General features: G+C 39.8%; 1 protein-coding gene across 4 annotated transcripts in view; it reads left to right on the top strand.

Moving 5' to 3' along the window:
• The window catches only part of TERF1 (telomeric repeat binding factor 1), a 40,636-nt gene that overhangs the window by 25,947 nt on the left and 1,456 nt on the right, over window positions 1–13,233 (top strand). For all 4 annotated transcript variants that reach the window (XM_067712068.1, XM_067712067.1, XM_067712066.1 and 1 more), the window contains one exon: window positions 5,737–5,846. In XM_067712068.1, the coding sequence (XP_067568169.1) occupies window positions 5,737–5,846 (110 nt within the window). The remainder of the gene's footprint in view (window positions 1–5,736; window positions 5,847–13,233) is intronic.

Here is a 13,233-nt window from a genome sequence, read left to right as displayed (position 1 = left end):
AGGATATTCTAGATACCTGTCTGTTAATGATTTCCAATTAATTCGGTTCCGACCTGAGAATATGCTTTGAGGATTTCTTTCTTTTTCTTCTTTAATTTAAGATTTGCTTTATGGCCCAGAATATGGTCTGTCTTGGTGACTGTTGATGTGCATTTAAGAAGAATGTGAATTTTGCTATTGTTGAGTGGAGTGTTATAAAATGTCGATTAGGTCAAATTGATTCATAGTGCTTCTCAGGTGTTCTGTATGCATGCTTATTTTTTGTCTTCTTGTTCACTAATTACTGAGAGAGAAGTATTGAAATCTCCACCTATATATGAATTTCTCTTAATTATTAATCTCCGTTAATTTATTTTTGCCTTTTTGGTCCTCTAGCACCTGTTAGAACAGTTCCCAATATGAAAATCTCTGTTCAAAATAACTGGTGTGGTTTCCATTAACCTCACCAGCACATATGATCTGTTCCTGCACTGATACCATATTGTCTCAATTACTGTAGTTTAGTAATAACTCAGTGTGTGATAGGGCAATTTCCTTCATCTTTCTGTTATTCTTTAGGAGTATCTTGAGTATTCTTGGTGTTTTGGTCTTCCATATTGTCAGGGGGAAGAAAACCACTTTATAGAAGATTGCAAGCAGTGAAGCTGCTACCACTCCATAGGTGCCAAAAGTAGACAACAAGACTTGGGTCAGAACAAGACGGTTTATTACAGCACAACAGATAGCAACAGCATATGGCATCAGCGTAGTTGTGCTGGTTCCCCTCGCCAGGTCCCAAAGACAGTGCAGTGGGCCCAGGTAGATGCTCTGCAGGCAGTAGGTTGTACTGCAAGGAGGAACCTGGGGCCAAGGGCACGTTTTGAGTAAGGAGCAAGCAAAACGTAGCAAATAATCCAGTTGCCTTCCCCAGGAGAGAGTTAGTTACATGGTGGTCAGACCGTGGTTCCCTTGACCTATTTAGGTTCCTGACTAACTGTAGAAACTGTTTAGTATCAGGGAATGAGTAAGCCTTGTACATTCAGCAAGAACTGAAGGGATGCTCAGGGCCCATGATGGACTAACTCTCCTAATACATAATTTTAGAATAACCTTGTTAAATTCTACAAAGAACCCTGTTGAAATTTTGATTTAAAATTACATTGTAATAGTAGACAGTTTTCTTTTTTTGTTTTTTTAAATTAATTAATTTTATTTTTGGCTGTGTTGGGTCTTCGTTGTCGTGCACAGGCTTTCTCTGGTTGCGGCGAGCAGGGGCTACTCTTCGTTGCGGTGTGCAGGCTTCTCACTGCGGTGGCTTCTCTTGTTGCGGAGCGTGGGCTCTAGGTTCGCAGGCTTCAGTAGTTGCAGCATGCAGGCTCAGTAGTTGTGGCTCGTGGGCTCTAGAGTGCAGGCTCAGTAGTTGTGGCGCATGGGCTTAGTTGTTCTGCAGCACCAGGGCTCAAACCCCTGTCACCTGCATTGGCAGGCGGATTCTTAACCACTGCGCCACTGGGGAAGTCCTAGTAGACAATTTTGGAGACAGCTGACACAATTATATTGTCTTCCTCTACATGAGCAAAAAGCGTATTTCTTTATTTAGATTGTCTTACGTATATATATTCTTATAACTTGTATATGTGCATGCACACACGCATATATATAGTAAAGCTTATAATTTACTACATACAGATCTTGACTGCATTTGCTGGATTTATCCCTAAGAATGTTAAATATTTTATTACTATTGTAAATATTATCTTTTGACTATTTTAGTTAAATATTTAAACTGTTACTAATGTACAGAAACACTGTTGAGTTTTGTTTATTGATCTCATATGCAACCATCTTGCTAAACCCTTTTTAATTCTATGTGTATATTCTTTTAGGTTTTCTATACAGTTGACCCTTAAACAACATGGGGATCGGGGCACCGACTCCTGTGCAGTCAATGCATCCTGCTATCTCTGCCTCAAAAACGAAAGAATTGATAAGTGATTCACCTGAGGGCAGGAAGCTAAAACAGTTAGCAGAATCAGAACTCAAACCCTAGTTCTTTTGATTCCACATATTGTGATCGCTAATCGAACACAAACTCTTCCCCACACTTAAAGATCTGTAAAATGAAAATACAGGTACTATGTTTATTGAAAAAAAATCCGTGTATAAGTGGGCCCATATAATTCAAACCCATGTTATTCAAGGGTCAACTGTACACACAATTTTCTTTCAATAATTACCATTCTGTTTCTTTTGAGTTGCATATACATTTATTTCTTGTCTTACTAAACTGTGAATAAGAGGGAAAGAGGGAAGGGTTTACTTCTTACACTGTGTCAAATACTCCTTAAACATTATATTAAGAAATTACAATTGTATAAGGTAAATATTATTCCTTTTTTAAACAGATAATGAAAAGGCAGGCACTAGGAGGTGAGATGACGTTTAAAGGCATAAAAGAATCAATAGGGCTTCCCTGGTGGTGCAGTGGTTGAGAGTCTGCCTGCCGATGCAGGGGACATGGGTTCGTGCCCTGGTTCGGGAAGATCCCACATGCCGCGGAGGGGCTGGGCCCGTGAGCCATGGCCGCTGAGCCTGCGCGTCCGGAGCCTGTGCTCCGCGGCGGGAGAGGCCACAACAGTGAGAGGCCCGCATACCGCAAAAAAAAAAAAAAAAAAAAAGAAGCAGCAGCAAAGCTAGATACAGACTATACCTCATGACCTATGTTTGAGCATCCTGTCTTACTTAGAAATTACCCAGATATCCAAAATTATACTTACCGTTTATACTAGATTTTAAAGTTAACTAAGGATCTTGGGAATTATATTTAAGCTGACCTATTACAGAACCTCATTACTGCTGCTATCAAAAAGTTTGTCAGAATTATACTTCAGTTTAGTTAAACACATATTTTTTTTCTTATTAGTTATCTATTTTATACATGTTAGTGTATATATGTCAATCCCTATCTCCCAATTCATCCCACCACCCCCTGCCCCACTCTCCCCCCTTGGTGTCCCTATGTTTGTTCTCTACATCTGTGTCTCAATTTCTGCCCTGCAAACTGGGGCATCTGTACCATTTTTCTAGGTTCCACATATATGCGTTAATATACGCTATTTGTTTTTCTCTTTCTGACTTACTTCACTCCATATGACTGTCTCTAGATCCATCCATGTCTCTACAAATGACGTTTCTTTTTATGGCTGAGTAATATTTCGTTCCTTTTTATGGCTGAGTAATATTCCATTGTATATATGTACCACATCTTCTTTATCCATTTGTCTGTCGATGGGCATTTAAGTTGCTTCTATGACCTGGCTATTGTAAATAGTGCTACAGTGAACATTGGGGTGCATGTGTTTTTTTGAATTACAGTTTTCTCTGGATATATGCCCAGTAGTGGGATTGCTGGGTCATATGGTAATTCTGTTTTTAGTTTTTTAAGGAACCTCCATACTGTTCTCCATAGTGGCTGTATCAGTTTACATTCCCACCGACAGTACAAGAGGGTTTCCTTTTCTCCATACCCTCTCCAGCATTTGCTGTTTGTAGATTTTCTTCTGATGATGCCCATTCTAACTGGTGTGATGTGATACCTCACTGTAGTTTTGATTTGCATTTCTCTAAGAATTAGTGATATTGAGCATCTTTTCATGTGCTTCTTGGCCATCTGTATGTCTTTTTTTGAGAAATGTCTGTTTGGGTCTTCTGCCCTTTTTTTTCTTTTACACTTTAAACATCTTACAATTTTATTTGTCACTCATACCTCAGGAAAGGGGAAAAAGAAAGTAAATATATTAACTTGGTAGAATCTTTGGTAGAATTAAGAATATAACTGGGCAACACCTTGCAATTCTGTAGTACAGTATCACAAGTAGTGTATTGACATTGATTCAACCAAGATATGAAGTAGTTGCATCACCGCAAGGATACCTTGTGTTGCCCTATTATAGCAGATATAACTGTTTTAAAAGTTTATTTTTTACTTCTGGTTGGTACTAATATAAATTCTAAATAATATGTTTGTATTTGCATTTCTTTCAACAATTGCTCTTAAACTAGGAACTTTAATACTCACTTCCAGAGTTTTATTAGTTTTAAATCTACTATTGGTTGTCTTTATAACTCGAAATAATATACTGCTATATTTTATTTGATTTTAGATAATACCTCCTGACTCCCTATAATGTGAAAGGAGGAAATTACCACTCCTTCACCTCACTTTTCTTCTACCCACGTTTTCTGCCTTCTCACTGCTGTCCTCTATACCCTACTTTTACATTGTCAAGGTTTACAATATTGTACATCTTTTTTATGTTAATTAATTTAATTTTTTTAACATCTTTATTGGAGTATAATTGCTTCACAATGGTGTGTTGTGTTAGTTTCTGCTTTATAACAAAATGAATCAGCTATACATATATCCCCATATCTCCTCCCTCTTCCATCTTCCTCCCACCCTCCCTATCCCACCCCTCTAGGTGGTGGTCACAAAGCACCGAGCTGATCTCCCTGTGCTATGTGGCTGCTTCCCAGTAGCTATCTATTTTACATTTGGTAATATTCATAAGTCCAGGCCACTCTCTCACGTCATCCCAGCTTACCCTTCCCCTCCCCCGTGTCCTCAAGTCCATTCTCTCTGCCCTTTTTTTTTTTTTTTTTTTCCTGCGGTACGCGGGCCTCTCACTGTTGGGGCCTCTCCCATTGTGGAGCACAGGCTCCAGATGCGCAGGCTCAGCGGCCGTGGCTCACGGGCCCAGCCGCTCCGCGGCATGTGGGATCTTCCCGGACTGGGGCATGAACCCGTGTCCCCTGCATCGGCAGGCGGACTCTCAACCACTGCGCCACCAGGGAAGCCCTGCCCATTTTTTGATTGGGTTGTTTTTTTAATATTGTGCTGCATGAGCTGTTTATATATTTGGGGGATTAATCCTCTGTCCGTTGATTCGTTTGCAAATATTTTCTCCCATTCTGAGGGCTGTCTTTTTGTCTTGTTTGTAGTTTGCTTTGCAAAAGCTTTTAAGTTTCATTAGGTCCCATTTGTTTATTTTTGTTTTTATTTCCATTACTCTAGGAAGTGGATCAAAAAAGATCTTGCTGTGATTTATGTCAAAGAGTGTTCTTCCTGTGTTTTTCTCTAAGAGTTTTATAGTGTCCGGTCTTACATTTAGGTCTCTAATCCATTTTGAGTTTATTTTTGTGTATGGTGTTAGGGAGTGTTCTAATTTCATTCTTTTACATGTAGCTGTCCAGTTTTCCCAGCACCACTTATTGACGAGACTGTCTTTTCTCCATTGTGTATCCTTGCCTCCTTTGTCATAGATTAGTTGACCATAGGTGCGTGGGTTTATCTCTGGGCTTTCTATCCTAGAATGGCCCTTCTTCTTGACACCCTTTGCAGGAGCAGTTCTGCCAGGTCCAGGTTGGAAAGGAAACACACACACCCCTGATTTTCAAAGACTGATCTTTGCACTATATCACGCTGCTTCCAGATTCAAAGGAAAATAACTACACAGAGTTCTTCTTTTAAAAAAATAGCTAACCAGTAGATAGGAATTTCATGGTAACCTTTAAAATATTCTTCTGGGACTTCCCTGGTGGTCCAGTGCTTAAGACTCCATGCTTCCACTGCAGGGGGCATAGGTTCCATCCCTGGTCAGGGAACTAAAATCGCACATGCTGCACGGTGTGGCCAAAAAAAATTATATAATTCTTTTAATGTGAGACAATTTTTGATGACAGCATTTCTACTTTTAGGTGGAAGAAAGAAAAAAGAGAAGAGTAGGCAAGCCACTGAAAGCAAGAGAATACGTGTTTTAAATAGTCAGCGTCTAACTCCTGAAAAACATCAACCTAGAAAAAAACAGGTATGTTTATTATAATTAAATAATACTTAATGGATATTAAAGTCATAACTTGAATAATTGTGATTATTTCACATTATTTCTGTTCAACCCTAAAAAATCTTGAGGATAAAATGTTTTCTCTTTGCCATCTTTAATTTTGCCATCTTAGATTTGTTGACCAATTTGCCTATTCAAAGTTCACCCACATTTTAAAGATTTTCTTAAGCTGGATGTTAGTGACATTTATTTAGAATTATTGTATTACTGTCATCATAAAATCAGTTCATCAGATGTAGGGTGGAACTTAAATCTACTTGATAAGTTTTTATATTTGTATCTTCCTAACATAGATTCTATTTATTTATTTACTTATTTAATTCATTTATTTTTGGCTGTGTTGGGTCTTCGTTGCTGTGCACGGGCTTTCTCTAGTTGCAGCGAGCAGGGGCTACTCTTCGTTGAGGTGCACAGGCTTCTTATTGTGGTGGCTTCTCTTGTTGCGGAGCACAGGCTCTAGGCGCACGGGTTCAGTAGTTGTGGCTCATGGGTTCTAGAGCACAGGCTCAGTAGTTGTGGTGCACGGGCTTAGTTGCTCCACAGCATGTGGGATCTTCCCGGACCAGGGCTCGAACCCATGTCCCCTGCATTGGCAGGTGGATTCTTAACCACTGCACCACCAGGGAAGCCTCCATAGATTCAATTTAAATAAGATTTTTCTGTGCTTTAAAAAAAAAAAAAAGGAAAAGAAAAAATATCATTTGGTACAGAATTTTTCTATTCAGAAAGCTAAAATGGGTTCCTTTTAGGATTCATTTTATTTGTTTGCCCTCTCAGTGATTATAGTCCTGTGCCATCCGTCCAGTTTCTGAAACCATTGTTTACTGTATTTTATCTGGTTTTCTAGTTGTTCACAGCAGGTGAGTAAATCTGGTCCTTGTTTGATCATGTTGGCAGTGGAAGATGATCCTATACTTTTCTTCTTACTCTTCTTTATTTAAGATGCTTTTTTTTTTTTTTTGATAAGCTATTTGAAAATGGTTCATTGTTGAGGTGCTGGGCTAGGGTCAAGTTCTAGGTTACTAGGGATATCTCCTGTGACCCAAGTTTATTTTGACCATGCCTTCTCCCGCAGTGAACATAGCAGTCAACTCCAGTTTTTGGTTTGCTTCCTGCAACTATTGCTTGTCTGCATGATTCCTAATTTAGGTCCACCACCTCTACTTTTTGGAGGTAATGCTGGTTGAGAGAGGCTCCTGCTGTTGCAGACCGGGGATTTAAGGTGTATACCTCAGGATATGTACCTTACTTTGGAAAAGTGTATGCCACGGGCTTTCTGTTATCTATAGGTAGAGTGGCTGTGCCCCACTTCTTCACATACCTTTTGTCAGTTTCCACCAATAATGGACCCCATTCACCTATGTTATGGTTCAGGCCAAAGGGTTCTCTTAATTTTATGAGTTTGGGATTTCATTTCTTTCCGTGTTGCTGTTGGGTGAATTCCCAAAGGAGAATGAGGAAATGTTGACCGTATGCCACTATATGCAACCAAAAGTCATATATATTTTTTGTCTTTGATTTTTTTCCCACTTTGAATATGATGTGCCAAGATGTAGATTTTTTGGTATTTATCCTTCTTTGTCTTCTCTGAGCTTCCTGCACCTGTGTTGTTTTTTTAATAAATTTATTTATTTATTTTTGGCTGCGTTGGGTCTTTGTTGCTGCGTGCGGGCTTTCTCTAGTTGTGGCGAGCGGGGGCTACTCTTCATTGCAGTGCGCGGCCTTCTCATTGCAGGTACTTCCCTTGTTGCAGAGCCGAGCTCTAGGCACGCAGGCTTCAGTAGTTGTGGCTCGCGGGCTCTAGAGCGCAGGCTCAGTAGCTGTGGCACACAGGCTTAGTTGCTCCGCGGCATGTGGGATCTTTCCGGACCAGGGCTCAAACCCGTGTCCCCTGTGTTGGCAGGTAGATTCTTAACCACTGTGCCACCAGGGAGGTCCGAGGGCAGGCTTTGTTAATGAGAACAGAATGCTCTGGATGTATTTTGAAATGGGTATTTTCCTCTTCCGCCTGCTAGAAGCAGGAGGAGATTATTCTGTCATCTTCACCATGAGAACCTGGTGGGGCTTTTGGAGAGAAAACTCACAAGTTTGTGGGCCCCCTAAGATTGGGCCCCTGGAGTTTTTAACTCAAGCTTGTTCACAATGAGCCTCCCTCAATTTGTCCATCACAGTTAAATGTTCCTCCCAGTACTGGCCCCAGCTGTGAGCTGCTTCTCCTGGCCTTCTGCTTTCAGTAATCTATGATTCTCTGTATCCACCTTTCTGTTTGCCCTGTGACATTAATTTTCTGATGGATCTAGGAAGAGTTATTGACTTTACAGTTTGTTCACCATTTTTCTTGTTATGACGACTGGGGTGATATTTCCAAGCTCTCCAGGTTGGTCTAAAATCCAGAAGTCTCTGCCTCATACATTTTATCTTTCCCTGTTATTCTTCTGGCAACAGTTGTAAATGGGATTATAGGTGTTATTTATAGGTATATATCAAGAAAAGGTTCTGTCTTTTTTGTATTTGAAACAAAATATGGAATATCAACTACATAACATAGAATACAGGTGATATCATCTATCACTATTTACTATGTCAAAAAACAATTCTGTGTCTGGTTTTATTTTTAGCTTTCCACTGTTGGCTTTTTGGTGGGATAATTTGTTTCAGATGAGTAAATGATTTTATCTTACTTTGTGTTGAGATTTTGGTTCTTTAAAATTTTTTATTGCAGTAGTCTTGCACAGTTTCTTCTTGCACAGTTTCTTCTCACTGCATTTGTATGTTAAACAGACAAAGATATTTTTGCCTGCCTCATCACAGTTTGAAAAGAGGCCTTCCTTTTGTAACTTTATTCAAGAAGAAAAGTAAGAACCTTTCTACAATAAAGACTTTTTTCCCATAGATGGTATGTAATGGGAATTACGATACAATATTTTGTTTGTTTTTTGTGGTACGCGGGCCTCTCACTCTTGTGGCCTCTCCCATTGCGGAGCACAGGCTCCGGACGTGCAGGCTCAGTGGCCATGGCTCACGGGCCCAGCCGCTCCGCGGCATGTGGGATCTTCCCGGACCGGTGCACAAACCCGTGTTCCCTGCATTGGCAGGCGGACTCTCAACTGCTGCGCCACCAGGGAAGCCCACGATACAATAATTTTTAAATTACAAATGATATCATTTTTTAATATACATCATGTTTTATTTTAAAACATGTCTACACTACGTTGAGCACCTACACAGGTGTGACCAAGAAACCCACAATCCTGTCTCAGCACGCAGTGGGTCCAATGTGTGACTTGAGGTTGCCTGTTATTTTTCACAGTAAGAGAAAAAAGAGAGGATAAGAAAGATGAAAAAGCATTGTTCCCAACTCCTGTTCAGGAATCTGAGTGATGAAATGGAAGGATATTTCAGTTTATAAAGCTCTTCCAAAGCCCCTTCTCACAATCAGTTGATGTTTAAACATGGAACCTGGGTTGGTGGGCCAGCTAGAGTTGAGCAACACAAGGGCACACTGTTTAAAACAACTTCCACACATTACTGCAAACAATGGGGGGAATGGGCTGTGCTTTCAGACTGGTAGTTTACTTTTTCCTGTTTTATGAACCTGTGAAGTTTAGAGGATATAAGAACTGCACAACCACAGTCGTGACACAGTGTCTGCTCAGTATAAAAACTTTTTGTTTAGGGGAAAGAATCCAGTTGGCCTGTGGGAAGAAATGTCCTGAGTTGGATGGTGCCAATATATAATATTCAGTTATGAGCCCACAGAAATATGTGGTTTACAGTGAAGACTGGGAATCGGGTCTCTAAATCCAGCTGCTTTTTTAAAGTTAGTATTTTATGTGATTATGTTTGCTTCCTATATCTTTCCTCTGAGGCAGAAAGTAAATGTTAGAAAACCGGCGGGTTCTAGTCTCAGAGACACACACAGGGTTTCTTTCTGTTTGGGCACCACTATGGTTCTTGGTTTCTGGAACACTTCAGTCTCTGGCACCATTGGGCCTGCAGCAGCCTCCTCAGCATCACAGGCTAAGATCTCCATATTCCTGAACAAAGTAGCCAATCTGAAGGTCTTGCATCATGGGAAAGCGATGAGCCCTTAGCTCTGGCTCCCCGTCATCTAAGGAAAGTGAAGGGGGCAAGTAGGGGCACACCTTTGAGTCACCAAGTCATCGATGGAGAAAGCAGTAGAGCAAGCCTAGAGCTTACCCGGTGGCCTTGTGAGAAACAATTCCTTCTCCAAAGTATAGACTTACTGGGACTTCCCTGGCAGTGCAGTGGTTAAGACTTTGCCTTCCATTGCAGGGGGCACAGGTTCAATCCCTGGTTGGGAACTAAGGTCCCACATGCCGTGGGGTGCAGCCAAAAATTAAAAAACAAAAGTATAGACTTTACTATTTATGATCTAAAATAGAGGTCTTTTTTTTTTTTTTTTAAATAGAGGTCTTTGAAATGATTTATCTGGACCAGTGAAAGGTAGTTGCTCACTACATATTATCCAAGTTTAGATTTTCTACTTGATTATTCACACCAAATCAGGCTTTAAAAATAGACCAAACTAGACTGGAATGTGTAGATTTCAACAGATCAGAAACTGTAAAATGCTTCTGCCATTTACTGACATAGCACTAAACCCAAGGATTCCATTGGTGTAAGTAAATACCATTTTTAAAGCATTATTGAAGCATTGTTTTTTCCTCTAAAAGGCACTAGAAATGATACGCAATTTTTGAAGTATAAGTAATATAAACTTTTTAACCTTATGGAAAGAAAAGATTGGTGCATTTTAATTTGTTGTATGCTGTTTGTATCTTGAGTTGTGGGCATGGCTAGGGTTGTTATGATTCTCTTAATTGACTTTATTTTTTATTTTTCAAGTAAAGCAAAAGACAAAAGAGAATAGTACTAAGGGCACAGTTTTTGCTTGTGTCCTGAAATACATTATCTTTTTTTTTTTTCCATACCACAAAAAAATGTCTTTGTCTAGAGGTTGATTAGCCGTGCCCTTGTAGGCAGCACAGTTGCTGATAGGTGGCGGCTCAGACCCACAAGAGGTATAATGATGGACACTGCCAATCTTATGGCCCTGAGCCATACACAAGATAGTTTTCATCTCACGTTTGTCTACAAGCATCTGGAGGTTCTCTCTGATAGTGTATCAGACAGCTGAGCTGGATTCTTTTTTTCTTTAATTGTAATAAAATACACAAAACAAAATTTGCCATCCTAGCCATTTTAAAATGTATCGTTCAGCATCATTAAACACATCTTGCGCTACCATTACCACCATCTATCCACGGAGCTCTTTTTTTTTTTTTTTTTTTTGCGGTACGCGGGCCTCTAACCGTTGTGGCCTCTCCCGCTGCGGAGCACAGGCTCCGGACGTGCAGGCTCAGCGGCCATGGCTCACGGGCCCAGCCACTCCACGGCATGTGGGATCTTCCCGGACCGGGGCACGAACCCGTGTCCCCTGCATGGCAGGTGGACTCTCAACCACTGCGCCACCAGGGAAGCCCTACAGAGCTCTTTTTATCTTGCAAAACTAAAACTCTGTACCTATTAAACAATAACTCCTCATTCACCCCTCCCCCCAAGCCGCTGGCAACCAACTTTTCTACTTTCTGTCTCTGAATTTGACTGTTTTAGGTACCTCATATAAGTGGAATCCTACAGTATTTGTTCTTTTGTGTTTGACTTGTTTCACTTAGCATAATGTCCTCAAGGTTCATTTACACTGTAGTACGTGTCAGCATTTTCTTCCTTTTTTAAGGCTGCATAATGTCTCGTATTTATATACCACATTTTGCTTATGCAGTTCTCCATCAGTGGACACTTAGGTTGCTTCCACCTTTTGGCTATTATGTGTAATACTGCTATCAACAGGAGTGTACAAATTTCTCTTCAAGTCTCTGCTTTCAGTTCTTTTGGATATATACCCACAAGTAGAATTGGGTTACATGGTACTTTTAATTTTTGAGGAACCACCATAGTATTTTCCCTAGCAGTCACACAGTTTTTCATTCCCATTAACAGCACGTGAGTTCCAGTTTCTCATCCTCGCCACCACCTATTATTTTCTAGTTTTTTTGGTGGTGGACATCCTAATGGGTTTGAGGTGACATTTCCTGGTGGTTTGGATTTGCACTTCCCTAATGATTAGTGATGTTGAGCATTTTTTTCAAGTGCTTATTGGCCGTTTGTATATCTATTTTGGAGAATTGTCTACTCAAGTCCTTTGCTCATTTTAAAAATTTTATTTATTTGTAGTAAAACATAGCATAAAACTTATCACCTTAATCATTTTTAAGTGTATGATTCACTGGCATTAAATGCATTCACGTTGTTGTGCAACAACTTCTGGAACTTTTTCACCTTGCAAAACTGAAACACTCTACTCATAAGACATTTCCCCCTTCCTCCCATTCCCTGGCAGCCACCATTCTGCTTTCTGTTTCTGGGAATTTGACTACTCTAGATATCTCATGTAAGTGAAATCTTACAGCATTTGGCTTCTTGTGACTGATGATGAGTGGATTTTTAAAGCAAATGTTTTTGCTTTAACTAATAATCTCCCCGGCCGGGGAGTCAGCCGGGGAGATTATTCATAGTTCAGAAACAGTAAATAATCACTCAAGTGATCATATTGCTCCTCAGCATGTCAGCAGAAGGGGTGATTAGTTGGTCACCTATAGCAAATGCCAGGTGTCTGCAATCTTTTTCTGTGTATAATAATGAATTTGACTTTTAAAATTCTTCAGTCATTTTCTCCAAAAACAAAATAGTGTTTTTTTAACTAGTTTGTGTTAGTTCTCAAAAATCTGTTTTAGAGAAGATTTGAGTTTTATGTGTGTGTGTACTTTGCCCAACATAGACAGAACAGGGTTTTCACTGAGTTCATTAGGGAAGAATTAAATATTCATAAGTTCTCGGTATTTGTGAATCCTACATATCTCTAATCTATTAACAGTTGTAGAAAAGCATCTTAAGAGACAGTGTGGACTTAAAGTCAGATGAATTGGGTTTGTGTTTAGCTCCGTCATTTTGTAGCTGTCTGATCTTGGGCAGCTGAGCCATGGTGTGTTCATGTAAAATGAACAGTAACATAGTCAGGACCCTTGACAATATCACCACAATAAGATCTTACAGAAATCTAAGATACGTTTACAGAATTTCTTCCACCGTTAAGAAATTGTAACATGATACTGATAAAAAAAGTTGTATTTATAGTAGATATGTTATTTAAGGAATTGTTTCTGTGAATAACTCTTCTATGTTTTATCTACTTTTGACGGATGTTAACTACACTTATTGTGGTGATCATTTCACAATATATATGAATACTGGATCATTATGTTGTACA

Source organism: Pseudorca crassidens, chromosome 17 (genome assembly GCF_039906515.1).
Source record: "Pseudorca crassidens isolate mPseCra1 chromosome 17, mPseCra1.hap1, whole genome shotgun sequence".
Lineage (NCBI taxonomy): Eukaryota > Metazoa > Chordata > Mammalia > Artiodactyla > Delphinidae > Pseudorca > Pseudorca crassidens.
This window is presented reverse-complemented; position numbering and strand designations above follow the sequence as displayed.